Source organism: Sprattus sprattus (genome assembly GCF_963457725.1).
Source record: "Sprattus sprattus genome assembly, chromosome: 5".
Lineage (NCBI taxonomy): Eukaryota > Metazoa > Chordata > Actinopteri > Clupeiformes > Clupeidae > Sprattus > Sprattus sprattus.
Window position 1 is genome coordinate 39,527,733 of NC_137924.1, and position 15,804 is coordinate 39,543,536.

The window sequence follows — 15,804 nt, forward strand, 5'->3', positions numbered from 1 at the left end:
TGACATCGCGCAGGATCGCGTCCTATCGCGTGCGTCACTCCGCCCCTCAGCCAGGAAGCCAGCCAGGGCAAGGCTGCCCGTAAGCGACCGCGCTGTGTGTTGGTTTGATACAGACGTTGTGTCATTAGATTGCATACGGCAACTGAGGGGGGATGAACTTGCCTGGCACTTCAAGGGAATGTCAAAATAGCTCTATTTTTCCTGGATCCTGAACTTTTAAAGTGCGTCGTCAGTCGCGTTTTCACACACTGAACTGTACAATCACTTGATTGTCACGATTGTTTTTTGACAACCCCCCCCCTCTTTCTTTTCTCCTTTTCGTTTTATTTTACATTTTTTCTATTGTGAGTGGATTCACATATTGAAACAAAAGTGGATTTAACAGACGTTGCGCTGTCCATCACTTCTCCAAGATGCTGTTGGTGTCCCAGCAGCTGCTAGACACACCTCGCATGGAGCCAATAGTAAGTTCATGAGTTTATAACCACTAACTATGAATGGGTGGGCTTGCCTGCAGTTAATGTTCACTGAGCCTACAACTCTCTTTTAAAACCCAATTACCGGGTCTGGTGTCAATGGTTGTCCAAAGCAGCTACTGACCCATACAACACACGCGCGCACACTTAAACACATGCACACTCACACGCTGTCTTCTTTACGTACAATACGAATGGCTATTTAAACTTCAAGTCAGAGATACAGTATCAATGTTTATCTGGTGGACATTATTAAAAGAACTTGAATGCAAAAGGGGTTGGGCTGTTTGAGCTTCGGGCACACAGAGCCTGGTTAGAAGACATTAAAGATTAACCTGCCCCGCAATGTGAGGAAGTTCCATTAGCTTGTTATTTCACACTTAAAACGCTTCTCAGCACATTTCTGAAATTCTGATTCCACGCAGCTACCTAATGTACGATTTCAGAAATGCTATCAGAACTGGCGTCAGGTGTTGGAGTGGAGGGATATCTTGTTATGTCGCTATCAGTGGTGCTACTGCAGCTTTTATCGGTAGTAATGTGACGTTTGATCGCCTTATAGAACACCCTTTTGTTTTCACGCGTTTGCTCAAATGTGTTGTTGAGAGTCGCTTAAACGTCCCCGTGTAAACGGGGAGAAAAAATGCCAAAAGCCCTTCACACTGTTCGACCAGCATGTGGTCTGCTTGTTGGAATTAAAAGCCATTTATCAGACTTGGCTCTCCGTGTGGCTGCTGCCTCCCTCCGTAACAAAAGACAAGAGAGCCGTGAGTCGGTGCTGCTCACTGACGGCGCATCTCTAGAAGCGTTTCACTGTAATCTGTTTGGTGGTGTCGCCACATAATCGGACGCTAGTTCTCCGCGTCTATTGTGTTAAGGAGGGTTTTTGTTCATTCGTGAAAGACACGGGAAGAGCGAATGAGTCTGAAATCGCACTGACATGAGGAAATGTGAGAGACGCAGGCTACCGCCGTGTCCAGGATTTAACAGGGCCACTAGAATGCGTAATGGGATTAAGAAGGTGACGGAGGGCCCCTTAGCTCGCCCTATCATGTATTGTGCGAGGTGATTGTATCCAGCTCCTGGACGTGGCGAATTTAAAGTTATGCACTTGCTTGAATAGACTGCGAGGTTGGAAAGGGGTATTTCAGTGCCAGTCAACAGATTAGAGCATGGTTTGCTCTCTCTCTCTCTCTCTCTGTCTATGTGTGTGTGTGTGTGTGTGTGTGTGTGCTTCAAAATGCTGATGCCGTGTGTTCTGTCGATCAATAATGTCGACCAATTGACTAAACGGGAACATTCACTCAGTCGTGATTTATGCACCGCCCGCCCCTGCCGTGGCATGGCATGGCTTTGCTTTGTTTAAATACATGTCCTGAACCTTTCATTTCTGTTGATTGCCACTGGTCCAGCATGCTTTCGTGGTACTTCATTAATCAGGAGATAGCTTTAGATCTACACGGCACAAGACTGACATTTGTGCTGCTTGAAGAATGAACATTCCAAGCTTCGGCTCTCTCGCGCTCTCTCTCTCTCTCTCTCTCTCTCTCTCTCTCTCTCTCTCTCTCTCTCTCTCTCTCTCTCCCTCTCTCTCTCTGTGTGTGTGTGTGTGTGTGTGTGATGCAATGCGTGATCTAACGGATTGGAATGCAAGGAGGGTTAAAGTTAAAGTTCTGGAGAGGCGAGGGAACGCTGGAATGTGCAGACGTGATCAAGAATGTGCTCGTGTAATAGGCGAGAAGTGCAACATTTACTGAAGTTGTAGTTGTTTTTGTCCACTTTAATGGAAATTTAAAACAGTGACGTTGTATCCCGTGTAATTATTCCCTTGCTTCCATAGCATGTTCTCGGGTGCGTTTCAAAAGAGCGACTAAGATGCATTATTACTATTCTTATTATCTCATATCAAGAGTGGGCAGGTTCATTGTTTTCATAAAATGACTTCCTATAACCACTACTTCATCCACCAATACTCTCCGTAATTTTTAGATTAGCTAGTTGTAAACACCGATGCTACCCACATCATATGTTTCCACTACTACCTTACTCATTTCCCATGGGCCAGTGTGCATGACCACAGGACGAGGGCGAACCTTCCCAAAATGTTCTCTGGTCTAACTTGATATAGAAGCAGGCCGCGGAGCAATGGGGAAATACTAACAATGGGTGTGATTCTGGACCATATGGACTTTTCTCAAGGACTCAAAATAACAAAATCTTTAATTAAAAATGAACACATAGGCTATTGGTTGAAATCAGCGTCCGATTCGGAAAATGAAGTACGCAGTAGACGGAAGAAACGTGTATCTTCCTCGGGAACATGGTGATAGACATCTCTGGCTGTGGTGATGTGTGATTTCCCTTGTTAGTATATGCTTAGCTTAGCTATGAACCTAAGACGGCAGATGCCCCGGTGTATCCCTCAATCTGTATGTCTCAATTTGAACTGAGCCGCGGCCAAATTAGTCAGACAGGGAACTTTGAAGTCCATATACTGAGGACAACTCATCTGTGGAATGCCCGATCGCCTCAGATCTCGCAATGGGGAGTGAGCGGCACTGTAATGCGAGCGTCTGAAGAAAGAGGTTTTTTTTCTTTTGGTGTCGTGAATAGGGTTGGATTCCACCTCAAAGTTCTGCTAACTAAAAACAACAACTTGGCGAGAGGCTTTCATCTCGCCGACGGTCTTAAAAGATGAGATCACTGAATAAAATCGTGTGTGCTAGATGTGGGGCAAGAATTTAACTTTGAGACTGGGTCGCTGCCTCTTCCGAGTTCAAAAGCAGCGCAGTCTTCAAAGCGTCAGAATCCCCTCTTCACCTCCTAATACAAACAGGCCGTCTGTAATTTTCCAGTAATTTTATTTATCTTACTGTGAGTGAGTGTGTGTGTGTGTGTGTGTGTGTGTGTGTGTGTGTGTGTGTGTGTGTGTGTCACAAGGTGAATATCACCCTCCTCCTTTCCTTTATACATGAAAGATGGAGGATGAAAATGTGCTGATTTGCAGCAGAGCCATATGGTGGCTCCCTGATAGAGGGAAGGAGGGAATGAGGGATGGGGGGGAGATAGCAGGGGGGTGGGATAGAGGGTGGTATGGAGGTGAAGATGGTGGGAGAAAGAGCGAGAGAGCTGAGTGGGGAAATAAAAGAGAGAGGTTACGATGGCCTTGAACATATTTTGTGTGGGCCAGCGGTTTGTAGCACAACCTGTCAGTGAAGGAGCCTGCTGCCACCCCTGCAAGCAGTCTAGAGAATGGCAACCTCAGCATGTAAACTGACAAGGACAATCACTTGAATTTAGGTAAGAGTTTGCATGTGTGTGTATGAGAGAGATGTGTATGAGTAGAGTAACATTTACCTCTGACAAAACGAAAAGGAGTCAACATTCAACATTCATACACACATGTACACACACACGTACACACGTACACACACACACACACACACACACACAGACACAGACACACAGACACACACACACACACAACCAATACCCCTCCATTCATTAGCCAAGCGAAAAAGGCATTGATTTTTTTTCCAACCCTGTTTAATGTCTGAAAATGGCACAGCACCCCCCCCCACACACATACACACACACACACACACACACACACACACACTTTCTCTCCAGTCTGAAAGGGTTCGGGTTAGAAGTGGTGTGTAGATTGACATTTCTGATTGACAGGTAGCTTTGTTCCCTGTGTTCCAGTTCCAGTGGTTGCCCTAAGCAGGGAAGGCAGGGAGCTGTGGTGGCCAACTCAGACCCCCAGCGCACCACCCCGTCCATTAATGGGAGAACACTTGAAGTTGAGCCAGGAAAAGAGTAAGGAAGTGCGTGTGTGTGTGTGTGTGTGTGTGTGTGAGAGAGAGAAATGGTTTAGAGTATGATAGAGTGAGACACACTCTAGGTGTGTGTGTGGTGCAGTATTTACGCAACTGTTGGTTGGTTGGTTTTTGTTTACAAGAGAAACAGAGACTGAGAGTCAAGGAAAAAATGAAATGCTTGGGTTTTTTGCGGGATCCTTTAAGTCAACTTGTGTTTTTCCTGCTCTCTGTCTGGTTCAGTGACCCAGCTCTGTGGTTTGACGTGAATGAGGCAGAAAAAGTGACTGAGAGAGAGTGGAGGGAGCGGGAGTGGGAGCGGAGGAAGAAGGGGGGGTAACTGCGAGCCAGCAAGTGCGTCAGTGTGACTATCAGACAAAACCCCAACCAGGAAATAACAGTGTTGCCTAGGGATCAAAAACAAATAGGAGAACATACCAAAAATCAGGTTGTGTGTTGTCCACCCCCCTTTCCCCCGTCTCTCTTCTCCGCTCATACAATAACAACAAGGAGTCTATGTGTGTGGTATAAAAACGAACACACACGCACACACAGACATACACACACGCACACACACACACACACACACACACACACACAAAACTCTGCAACTGCCAGCACACCCCACTCATTGAGCCAGGGAAACCACCCTTGCTGTCTCTGTTACTGCTGGATGATATACTATCTCGCTTGACGTGCGTCTGTGACCAGTTCGGAAAGAGGACCCAGGGACAAGAGAGGACATACCACGTTAAAGAAAAAAAATCCAAAACAAACACACACAAAACAAAACAAACACACGGATATCTGCCTTGCAAACAGAATTCACCATCCGAGGTTTACTGCCTGTCTGTGTATCTGTGATCTGCCTTAGCGCTCATGTGAAAATAGTCGCCATGACGCCAGCTCCACGCCCTCGAGGGAATCGTGAGTTGGATGGAGGCCTATGGAGAGAGGCTTATTTACCCACAATGCTCTACGATCGCTGTCCATCCATCTGTCATTGGTCAGGGGGAAGAAAAAGGGGGAGAGAAAGAGAGAAAGGTGGATTCATCAGGGCAGCTCCCGTGTCCTGAGGGCATTAGGTGTCTGTTTGAGGCATCAGATGTCCACTGAGTTTTTCTTCTCCTGTCTCCAATACATCACTGCTCACAGAGAGAAGCTATGGCGGCCTCCACGTCAATACAGGGCTAAAAAACTGTGTCAGAACACTTTTAGTCAGTTGTTGGCAAAGGTGGTCCTTGGTGTGTCTTGAAAAAGCTGAACAAAGGTGATACGCAGATCAAACTTATCTTGATAAAATAATCTCTGTTGAACCCTTCTGGAACCCCTTTGGCGGGGGTTTCATGTCCTGGTAGGCCTTTTTAGCACTGTTGAAAAAAAATGTGTTTGTTCCATGGAAAAAAAAGTTCCTTAAAGGGACTTTAAAGGGTTATGAAGTAAAGTTATGAAGAACCCTTCAGGTTGTAGATTCTAGTTCACATTCTTTCAACGACTAATTGTGATAATAAATTCTCTGTCTGTAAATGTAATCAGGAAGAAAGCCCCTTCTCCCAGCGTTCGTCTTGTTTTGTTTTCTCAACCACCTCAACCTTTGTTGCTCAGTAACAGACACTATCTCTCTCCCAAAAAAGATGCACCTTCCTTCACTTTCAGGCTTATATGTGCGTGCAGTGTCCCACTAATTTATCACACATTGTTAGTGTTTTACAGCCCATGCACAACCCAAACCCTATGTGTATCTATCGTATAGGTTTGTTTGTGTACACCAGGCACGGCGCCATGGGTGGGCCTGGGTGGGCCTGGGCCCGCCCATTTCTGGCCAGGCCCACCCGAATCTTTCAAAGTAGGAAAAAAAATATATACAAGATTATACAATGTATTATATTTTCCAAGTCTACGATCAAAGAAATTGTAAGCATGTACGAATTGTGTGGATATAATTTGTATTAAAAAAAGTGATGCTTATGACGGTTGCGACGTGGACCAAGTCTTGTCATTAGCGTCAGTTGAATGTTTGGCCGCGTTCTTCCTCAGAGCAGCAGTCGAGCTTTCGGAAGTTGGTATTTCTCCTGTGTGCAGATTTAGTTCGGTTCGGTGTATTTTGATTTCAGTGCCAAACCAGTAGGCCCTATGGCTACTTTATTGCGATACTTTTAAACGCTCAAACCACAAAATGAGCCAAAAGTCAGTGAAGTCACTGTCACAACCCAGGGTCCATCCGGATCATCAGGACCAGCTGCTGCTAGCAATGTTAAAATGTGAATAAGTCTTTTAGCCTTCTTGTCTACATTTTTATTGTATTTGGAATATTCTGAATGAAAAAGAAAACCAATTCATTTCAACAAACTGTATCTGTGTCATCTTTGATTTTCTGGATAATAATTATCAACTAGAAAATGCATTTCCTGAAGGAAATACCAGTGCATGAAATGCAAAAGTTAAGAAAGAACGAATAAAAGAAAAGAAAAGTGAAAGAAGGAAGGAAGAAAGGAAAGAACAGTAAAAGAAGGAAAGAAGAGTGGAAGAAGGAAAGAAGAAAGGAAAGAAGAGTGAAGAAAGGAAAGAAGAGTGGAAGAAAGAAAGAAGAATGGAAGAAGAAAGGAAAGAAGAGTGAAGAAAGGAAATTAGAGTGGAAGAAGGAAAGAAGAAAGGAAAGAAGAGTGAAGAAAGAGAAGAAGAGTGGAAGAAGGGAAGAAGAGCCAAAGAAGATAAGAAGAAAAGAAAGAAGAGTGAAAGAAGGAAAGAAGAAAAGAAAAAGGTAAGAAGAGTGGAAGAAGGGAAGAAGAAAGGAAAGAAGAGTGGAAGAAGGAAAGAAGAAAAGAAAAAGGTAAGAAGAGTGGAAGAAGGGAAGAAGAAAGGAAAGAAGAGTGGAAGAAGGAAAGAAGAAAGTAAAGAAGAGTAGAAAGAAGGAAAGAAGAAAGGAAAGAAGAGAGGAAGAAACAAAGTAAGGAAAGAAGAGTGAACAAGAGTGGCTCTGGATAAAGACAGTAAAGAGAGAGTGAAAATATTGAAAGAAGGAGAAAAAAAGAGTGAAACAGAGAGATGGAGTGTGAGAGAAAGTAGAGTGAGAGTGATAGAGAGAAAGAAGGAGAGAGAGAAACAAAGTACAGTATGGAAGGTGTCTATTAATATTCATAGTTATACAGTTGAATGGAGAGGTACAGAGAGAAGAGGACCCTTGGAGGCTTGCCGCAGGTGTCAGTGAAGCACAGGTGCAAGCCAGTTTAATTACCCTATTATGATGTCATAATGGCCCAATGTAAGTCAATGGGAAAATTTAGATTCGTTTTTCTTTAATAACTTAAAAAGTATAAAGTTTAGAAAAGTGAAAAATACATAGCATAAGTGTCCTTTACAAGACCTACGCGACAAAGTTTGAATGAAGTTTCTACGTTAAGCGGTTCGGGCTGAATTAATCGCAGAAAAAGGTAACAAGAATAAGAAGAAGAAGAAGAAGAAGAAGAAGAAGAAGAAGAAGAAGCCTAGGAATAACAATACAGGGCATTTCATGCACTGTAATAATTATCAACTTGCTCTTATTGCTTATTGTGAGAAGCTGCAACATTTATGTCCCGTAAGGCACCTCGTAGAATTAGCCTGGGGTACGTTACGTTACCAAGTTCCAGTTTACTCCCGTGAGATCTGTACTGTAAACCAACAGTTGTGTTTTCAGTACGTGTGTAGTAGTGGGATTTGATATGATGATATTGATTTGTCACACCTCCTTATAGTTTAAATAATATAATTAGCATATACATGCATGTTGTATGTGACACATTTTGGATGTGGGTAGGCTAATGTCTGAAGAAACGGAAGAAAACAGATGTGAAGTTGCAGTGAAATGTTAGCACATCATCCACATGGCTCGCTAGCAGTGCTGGTTGTGTTAAACCGTCTCTGGATTAAAATGGAATAATCGCAAGAAGTCCTGCTATCAAGACAACGTTTTAAGGTAGGACGTTTGGTTATTCATTTTGCCCACTGCTGTGGCACATTTACTTGGGCTCATATGGTTTTGTTTTGAAACATTGTAGAAGTCTTCAAAGTGATGGAAGAGTCGCGTGATGCTTGAAAATAGATTCGGGCCGCAGTGCCACCTAGACTTGCAGTGCCAATCAGACACGTTAGGGCTCAAATACACATGCGCGTTTTTTTTTTAAACGGGACGCGAGCAAATGCATTGATTCCTATGGTACGGCGCGTTTAGCGTGCGCGCCCCTTCTCCACCACGCGTTGCGTCTTTGAAGCGTTTTTTTTAGGTGCGCTTAAAAGTTGAACTATTCTCAACTTTCCAGCGCAAGGCAGGGAAGCGCACCGCTTCTGTTTTGGCCGCAGCACTTTGCCAAGGCGTTGCTGAAGCATTTCTGCCTGAAAAAAGACGCGTGTATTTGAGCCCTTATTGGGTCAACATGTTTTTGACGACTTTATGTTTATGAAGTGCCACCCAAAAATGTTATGGCCCACCCGAAGCTGAATTTCTGGCGCCGTGCCTGGTGTACACGTGTTTGCTTAATGATTCAGTGGGATTGAATGTTAATGAAACACCTTGAGGATTACCACGAAAGATCTCAGGTTGGATTGGAATCGGACTGGCCCGAGGTAACCAGAAGAAGCTGGAGAGATATCTGTTTTTGACTGAGGTGGAGGTGCTGAGAGATGAAGACTTGAGTGAAGTGTGTGTGTGTGTGTGTGTGTGTGTGTGTGTGTGTGTGTGTGTGTGTGTGTGTGTGTGTGTGTGTTGTGTGTGTGTGTGTGTGTGTGTGTGTGTGTGTGTGTGTGTGTGTGTGTGTGTGTGTGTGTGTGTGTGTGTGTGTGTGTGTGTGTGTGTGTGTGTGTGTGTGTGTATGAGTGTGTGGTTGGGTGGTGTGGTTTGATGATGTGATCTTTACAGATGGATATGGAGAGAGGGGTGTGGGTCTGTGGGGTATCCTGATTTGCCTTGACTCAGCCTGAGGAGTTCCACAGCGTGTTGTGGAACTAGACATGATGTAATGGCTGGTGCCGGTGCAGCCAGGGTCCCTCTTGTCAGGGCGAGGGTCTGGAAACAGCGCGTGCGGTTTCGGAGCGGGGAGAGTCCCCCAGCATCTCTCAAGTTCATGAATGAAAATTCAACACGAAGGGGATGGGCCCGATGTGAGACAGAAAAAAAAGAGAGAAAAAGAAAGAAAGAAAGTAAGAGAAGAACGTAAAGCTGTACTCACATTCAGTATGACTTCATTGTGGCCACAGAATCAGTTGGAGCCAGTCAGCTGTGATTGTTAGCGCTGCTCGCTACGGTACTAAAAAGACTGGTGTACTTGATTGTTGCAGCTCTTTAAGATTTCTGAACTGTGTGTGTGTGTGTGTGTGTGTGTGTGTGTGTGTGTGTGTGTGTGTGTGTGTGTGTGTGTGTGTGTGTGTGAGTCTGTGTGTGTGTGTGTCTGTGTCTGTGTGTGTGTGTGTGTGTGTGTGTGTGTGTGTGTGTGTGTGTGTGAGTCTTAGCGTGCTTGCCTTGTGTGCTCTGACTTAAATAATTGTTTGACAAATGCAAGACGGTGGAGGGATTCTTTTTGACTAGTTGACCTCCTGCGCATAAGTTCTCTCTCTCCCTCCCTCCCTCCCTCTCTCCCTCCCTCTCACACTATCTATCATTCCCTCTATCATTCTCGCTCATCCATCCTCCATTCCTCTGTCCTATTAGTCTGAGCGTCCCTTTTTGTACTCTTCTATTCCTCTATACCTCCATGCCCCTCTCTCTCTATCCCTCCTTAACACTCTAAGGTCCAAGGCCTTTTAGACTTTTCTAAGTTGTCTGACATGCCTTGATGTTTTTGTACATTTTGCTTAACTAAAAACATTGATGCACAAATGGAATATATGATTCTATTCTAGAAGACCTCAGCAATAATATTAGAAAAGGGTTCAATGTTTCCGTGGTTGTTCTTTTTATGTCTCTAAGACGAAAACTCAAAAATAAAAATATCCCGGACGAGGGATATAGCCCTTTTAGTGTTAAGACCAGGTTCTTGGGTATCTCTATCCAACCCCCCCAAGTCCGTCCATAGCACAAGCTGTTCATGCTGGGCCTAGTGGCTGCGTATAGGAGTGCATCTGGTCTGCATGGCTTATTTTAACGGTTTATATATAAAGTGCCGGGAACATCCAATTATCCTCACCAAGCCCCCCCTCCCCTCCTTCAGGCCTCTGTCAGCCGTTCTGTCCCCCCTTCGGCCCCCTCCTCCCCATGATCTCCAGGCTACGTGTTGCACGCCGGATGCTGCTGCAGCGTTGTCCACAGCTTAAAGTCCAAAGAGTTGCAGTAGAGAGTCGAGAGGGGGAGAAAAAAATCAAGAGAAGAGAAGGAAGGGGCGAAAAAAAGGGAAAAGATCCGGTGACTTCAGTCTTGCATCACGCACACCGACACATATTCACACACATGCGGACAAATGCACACACACACATCCTCACTCCTACAGGCACACACACATGCACACACACTGCCTCACTCTTACAGACACACACACATACACACACACTGCCTCACTCATACAGACACACACGCATGCACACACTTATACAGACCCACACACATGCACACACGTACACACTGATTCATCCCCTTACAGATATCTAGACATCACAAGTAGTACTCTCTCTTGCACAGGCCCACACACATAACCCCAAAAATCAGACGTGTGTGTGTGTGTGTGTGTGTGTGTGTGTGTGTGTGTGTGTGTGTGTGTGTGTGTGTGTGTGAGAGAGAGAGATGTGCAGTGTGTGTATTGTTTGTGTTTGCCTAACCTTGCACAGGGAAGAGGAGCTGTGATGAAACTGACTGCAACACTCTGCAGACTGCAACTGCAGGCAGAGCTGGGAATAGTGCTGGGAATCTGTGTGTGTGTGTGTGTGCCTGTGTGTGTGTGTGTGTGCGTGCGCGCGTGTATGCGCTTATGTGTGTGCCCGCGTGTGCTTATGTGTGTGAGTGTGTATGTGTGTGTGCCTATGTGTATGTTAAGAGAGAGGAGAAGGGGAAGATACTTGGTGCCTAGAGGGGGGTTGGAAAATGTTTGAGGCAGCGCACAGAAAAAGAGAGAGATAATCGGGAAATAAGAGTGCGGAAGAGAAAGAATGTGAATGAAAGAGAGAGAGAGTAAGAGAGAGAGAGAAGAGATAGTCTGTAGGACTGTGTGTGTGTGTGTGTGTGTGTATGTGTGAGCGCATACACATGCGTGTAGGTATATGAGGGTATTTGTGGGTGTGTGTTGCTCAGCTGATCGATGTTCATGCTAGGGTTCGCCAGGGATGTGCCGGTCTAATAGGAAATCAGGCTTGCCAAAACTGTACACACACACACACTTCCAAAACTCTCTCATGGATATTGATCTGGGGTGCTCCAATTGTAAATAAAGGTCATACAAAGGTCTTTGATTAGAAGTGATCAAATATTTATATTAATGACATTACTGCTTCAACACATAACATTAAGGGATTCATGGGTCTTTGTTTTAAAGACATTATCTTATGTCCACTTGAGGTTGAATAATAGCACAGAGCACACACAGTGTCATAATTCATGAATACCCTAGACACACACACACACACACACACACACACACACACACACACACACACACACACACACACACACACAAACACTCACACACACACACACACACACACACACACACACTTGGTTATACTTCCCGAGACTGAAATACATGTTTGCACACACACACACACCCTGAGACACTAGCTTTCACATGCACACACACACACAAACACACACACACACACACACTTGCCGACATGCTCGCCTCTGCTTTCATCTGTGGTCCAAAGTGGAATTACCCAGAATTCCTGGCGCAACATAATGCACTGGTTCCCAGAAGCAGTTGTCGTAGTAACCTTGGCAGCTCTTCACAAGTGTGATCCTTCTTCGTTTTTTTTTTTTTTAATCCTTGCTCTCTTTTTTTTTTTTTTTTTTTTCAGAGGGATACAAATGGACTAGGTTGTACATTATTAATAAACAGGCATGGTGGGGGAATGTGTTATTTTCTCATCCTCACGCAGACAGGCATATGTGTGCTTTAGTGTGAGAACACAAAGAAATCATCCTCTGGCTATAAGCAAGACCCTTAATGTAAAAGATACACAGGGTCGTGGTGGTGAGGTGCTGTATATGTTTGAAAAAATACTCATTATGAGTGTGTGTGTGCATGTGTGTGTGTGTGTGTGTGTGTGTGTGTGTGTGTGTGTGTGTGTGTGTGTGTGTGTGTGTGTGTGTGTGTGTGTGTGTGTGTGTGTGTGTGTGTGTGTGCATAATTTCTCTCCTCTGTGATTTTTGTTGTTGCTGTCTCGGCAGCGTGTGCTATTCTAGGTCATCTCCCCTTCCCTCCTTCCTCCCTCTCCCTGGTGTCTTCCATTAACAAAAGTGCCATTGCCAGTGTGTGTGTGTGTGTTTATGTGTGTGCGTGTGAGAGAGAGTATATGTGTGTGTGTGAGAGAGAGTGTGTGTGTTTGTGTGTGTGTGTGTGTGTGTGTGTCTGTGTCTGTGTGTGTGTGTGTGTGTGTGTGTGTGTGTGTGTGTGTGTGTGTGTGTGTGAGTGTGTGTGTGTGTGTGTGAGATAGAGGAAGAAAGCGAGTATTTGTGTGTGTGATGCACTACCTCTACCTCTCTATGCCTCTAACAAGGTGTCAGTGCAGCACTCTCAACACCTAACAACTGAGCTCAGCGTTTGAGGAATTGTTTTGTCCGTCCGTGTGTGAGTGTGTGTGTGCCTCTGTGAGAATTTGTGTTTGTGTATGGGAGGGGCTCCTTGACGATCAGCAAAACTACAGTTGTGTCTTTTCATGAAGAAACAGTGTGTATGTATATGCATGTGGGTGTGCCAGAGAGAAGTAGTGTGGAGAGAGAAATAAGGAGAGAGAGAGAAATAAGGAGAAAGAGAGAGAGATAGAGAGAAAGGAGAGAGGTAGAGAAGAAAGAGAGGACAGGGAGAAAGTAGATGTAATTCTCATAGAGGCTCCTTTCCTGCGGCTGTTTAGTTGTCATTCAGATGGATGGACAGAGTTTCCACTGGATTTTTCCATTGTGCTTCTGTCATACATCACCCCTAAAACACACACACACACACACACACACACACACACACACACACAGACACACACACACACACACACACACACACACACACACACACACACACACACAGACACACACACACACACACACACACACACACACACACACACACACACACACACACACACACACACACACACACACACACACACACACACACACAAACAGGCACACACACTTTTTCCTCCCTTTTCATATCTCTCCTCTCCTTCCCTCTTTTATTTCCCCTCTTCTCTTCCATTGTTGCCTTTGTCTGCACTTCATCCATAGAAGTTCTCTCTCTTTCTCCCCTCTCTCTCTCTTTCTCCCTCCCTCTCTCTCTCCCTCTCTCTCTCTCTTTCTCTCTTTTTCTCTCTCTCTCTCTGTCTAGCTCTCTCTCTCTCTTTCTCTCTTTTTCTCTCTCGCTCTCTCTCTCTCTCTCTCTGTCTAGCTCACTGCTTCTCTCCCTATAGGTCCTTTTCTCTCGTCTTTCTCTCCCACGCATACACACTCACCATTCTGCTCTGCTTCTCAGGAGTTCTGCTTTGACCACCTGGTCCTTTAGTCTCTGAGTGTGTGTGTGTGTGTGTGTGTGTGTGTGTGTGTGTGTGTGTGTGTGTGTGTGTGTGTGTGTGTGTGTGTGTGTAGGGGTAGACATGAGAGGTGAGGAGGTAAGGGGTGAGTTAACATTGTGCGTGTGCGTGTGTGCGTTGAGGAGTATGTAGGTGTATATGTGTGAGTGTAAGAGTGTGTGTGTGTGTGGGGGGGGGGGTGGGGGGGGTCAGTGAGGGTGTCACCGTGGCGATGCACAGAAGAGGGAACGGAACATTGGGGTCGGGTTACACTCCCAGGCTAACAGATTGTGGCAACGGGTTCAGTGAGTAACGCGAGACCGGCCTAATGTTTTACTACGGTTGGCCAGGGTCAGGACCCACTCAAGTTACAGTGACACGGCTGCCACTAGCCACACACACACACACACAGTCACACACACACACACTCACACACACACACACACACACACACGCACATGCACACACACTGCGTTATTCGTGGAGTGTGGGTGGTGTGACCTGCCCTTAGCAGGGTCAGGGATAGGGGGTGGGGAAATGGTAATTAATTTAATTGATGAATTGCAGTCAACACGCTTAGCTCACTTTGAGTTTAATAGCTTTTTCATTTAGGCTCCAACATGGGAACCTTTCCGACGAATAACTTAACGACAATTAGAAACCCCTCCTTAATTCAGCCTCTCCCCATCTCCCTCCCTCTTTTTCTCTAACCCCTTTCTCTTTCCCACTCCCAACACACACACACACACACACACGCACACACACACACACACACACACACACACACACACACACACACACACACACACACACACCTCCTCGTCAGCATCAAGAGCAGGCCACTGTGACTGGAATGTGGCCTCACCAATCATGCCTGTTAATTTGCCCTGATGAAACGTAATGGAGGCGCCCTTCAGTTTCACACCTCTTGGCACATTTCTAATGGGGATGTTTGCCACGATGGCCATCAACTGCTGGAGGAGAGGAGAGGGGAGCTCTCTCAGTGCTTCGCTCCAGTGGGATAGGCCAATTCAAACCATCCAGCTCCAACAAACGACTGGACTGGAAGTGAAGCTGAAAATGGTTTCACACCCATGATTGGAAAACAATAGCAGTAGCTCAATTTAAGTTCCGTCAGACTGCTTATTGAGACCAGCACTGGTGGAAAGGCCTGTGAGTGAGATGGTCAGTCTGTGTCCGCTTTACCACAGAGGGCCCTATCTTGCCGATCAGAAACGCAAGTAGGACGGCGCCAAGCGCAAGTAGCTGTGTGGGCGGCTCTATGGCGCAGTTGCTATTTTAACGGCGGAAAAAACACACTTGCGTCCAGCGCAAGTGTCAAAAGGGTTGGTCCAAAGGAGGTTACTCAGCCATAGGTGTAGTTTGGGCGTAATATGCAATAAACCAATCCGAGCGTCATTTCACATTCCCTTTAAGAGCGAGGAGCGCATAGTCCATAGCGGCTTGTTATTTTGATGGCGGAATTACCTGGTGGAAGACCGGAAAAGTTCACAGCCGAGGAGACCGACGTGAGATTTACACCAATTTTTTGGCAAGCCATATATAATTACAAGGAAAATAAAGTATTTACCACTTGAGGAAATCATTGTGATATCCATATCCAAGATATTTTAAAATTAGGCATACATCTAGCGTAGCCTACACATTGACCCAAATGATTCAGGTTAATTGAAGCTGCGTGACATTTGATTTATTGTATGGCTTTGTAAAAAGCCGGGAGATAGATATATATGGGGATGCGAGAAACCCTCCAAAAGTAAGCAAAGTCAAGCAAGCATGTCAAGATATTGCCGTGATTGTTTCTGCAACGG

The 15,804-nt window shown here is 45.3% G+C and overlaps 1 protein-coding gene across 1 annotated transcript in view; it reads left to right on the forward strand.

Annotated features, from left to right (window-relative positions):
- Positions 1-413: 413 nt before the first annotated feature.
- The window catches only part of LOC308365945 (uncharacterized protein), a gene marked incomplete at both ends in the record, with an annotated part of 92,661 nt that continues 77,270 nt past the window's right edge, over positions 414-15,804 (forward strand). The window contains one exon of the mRNA XM_080839582.1: positions 414-464. Coding sequence (XP_080695708.1) covers positions 414-464 — 51 coding nt within the window. The remainder of the gene's footprint in view (positions 465-15,804) is intronic.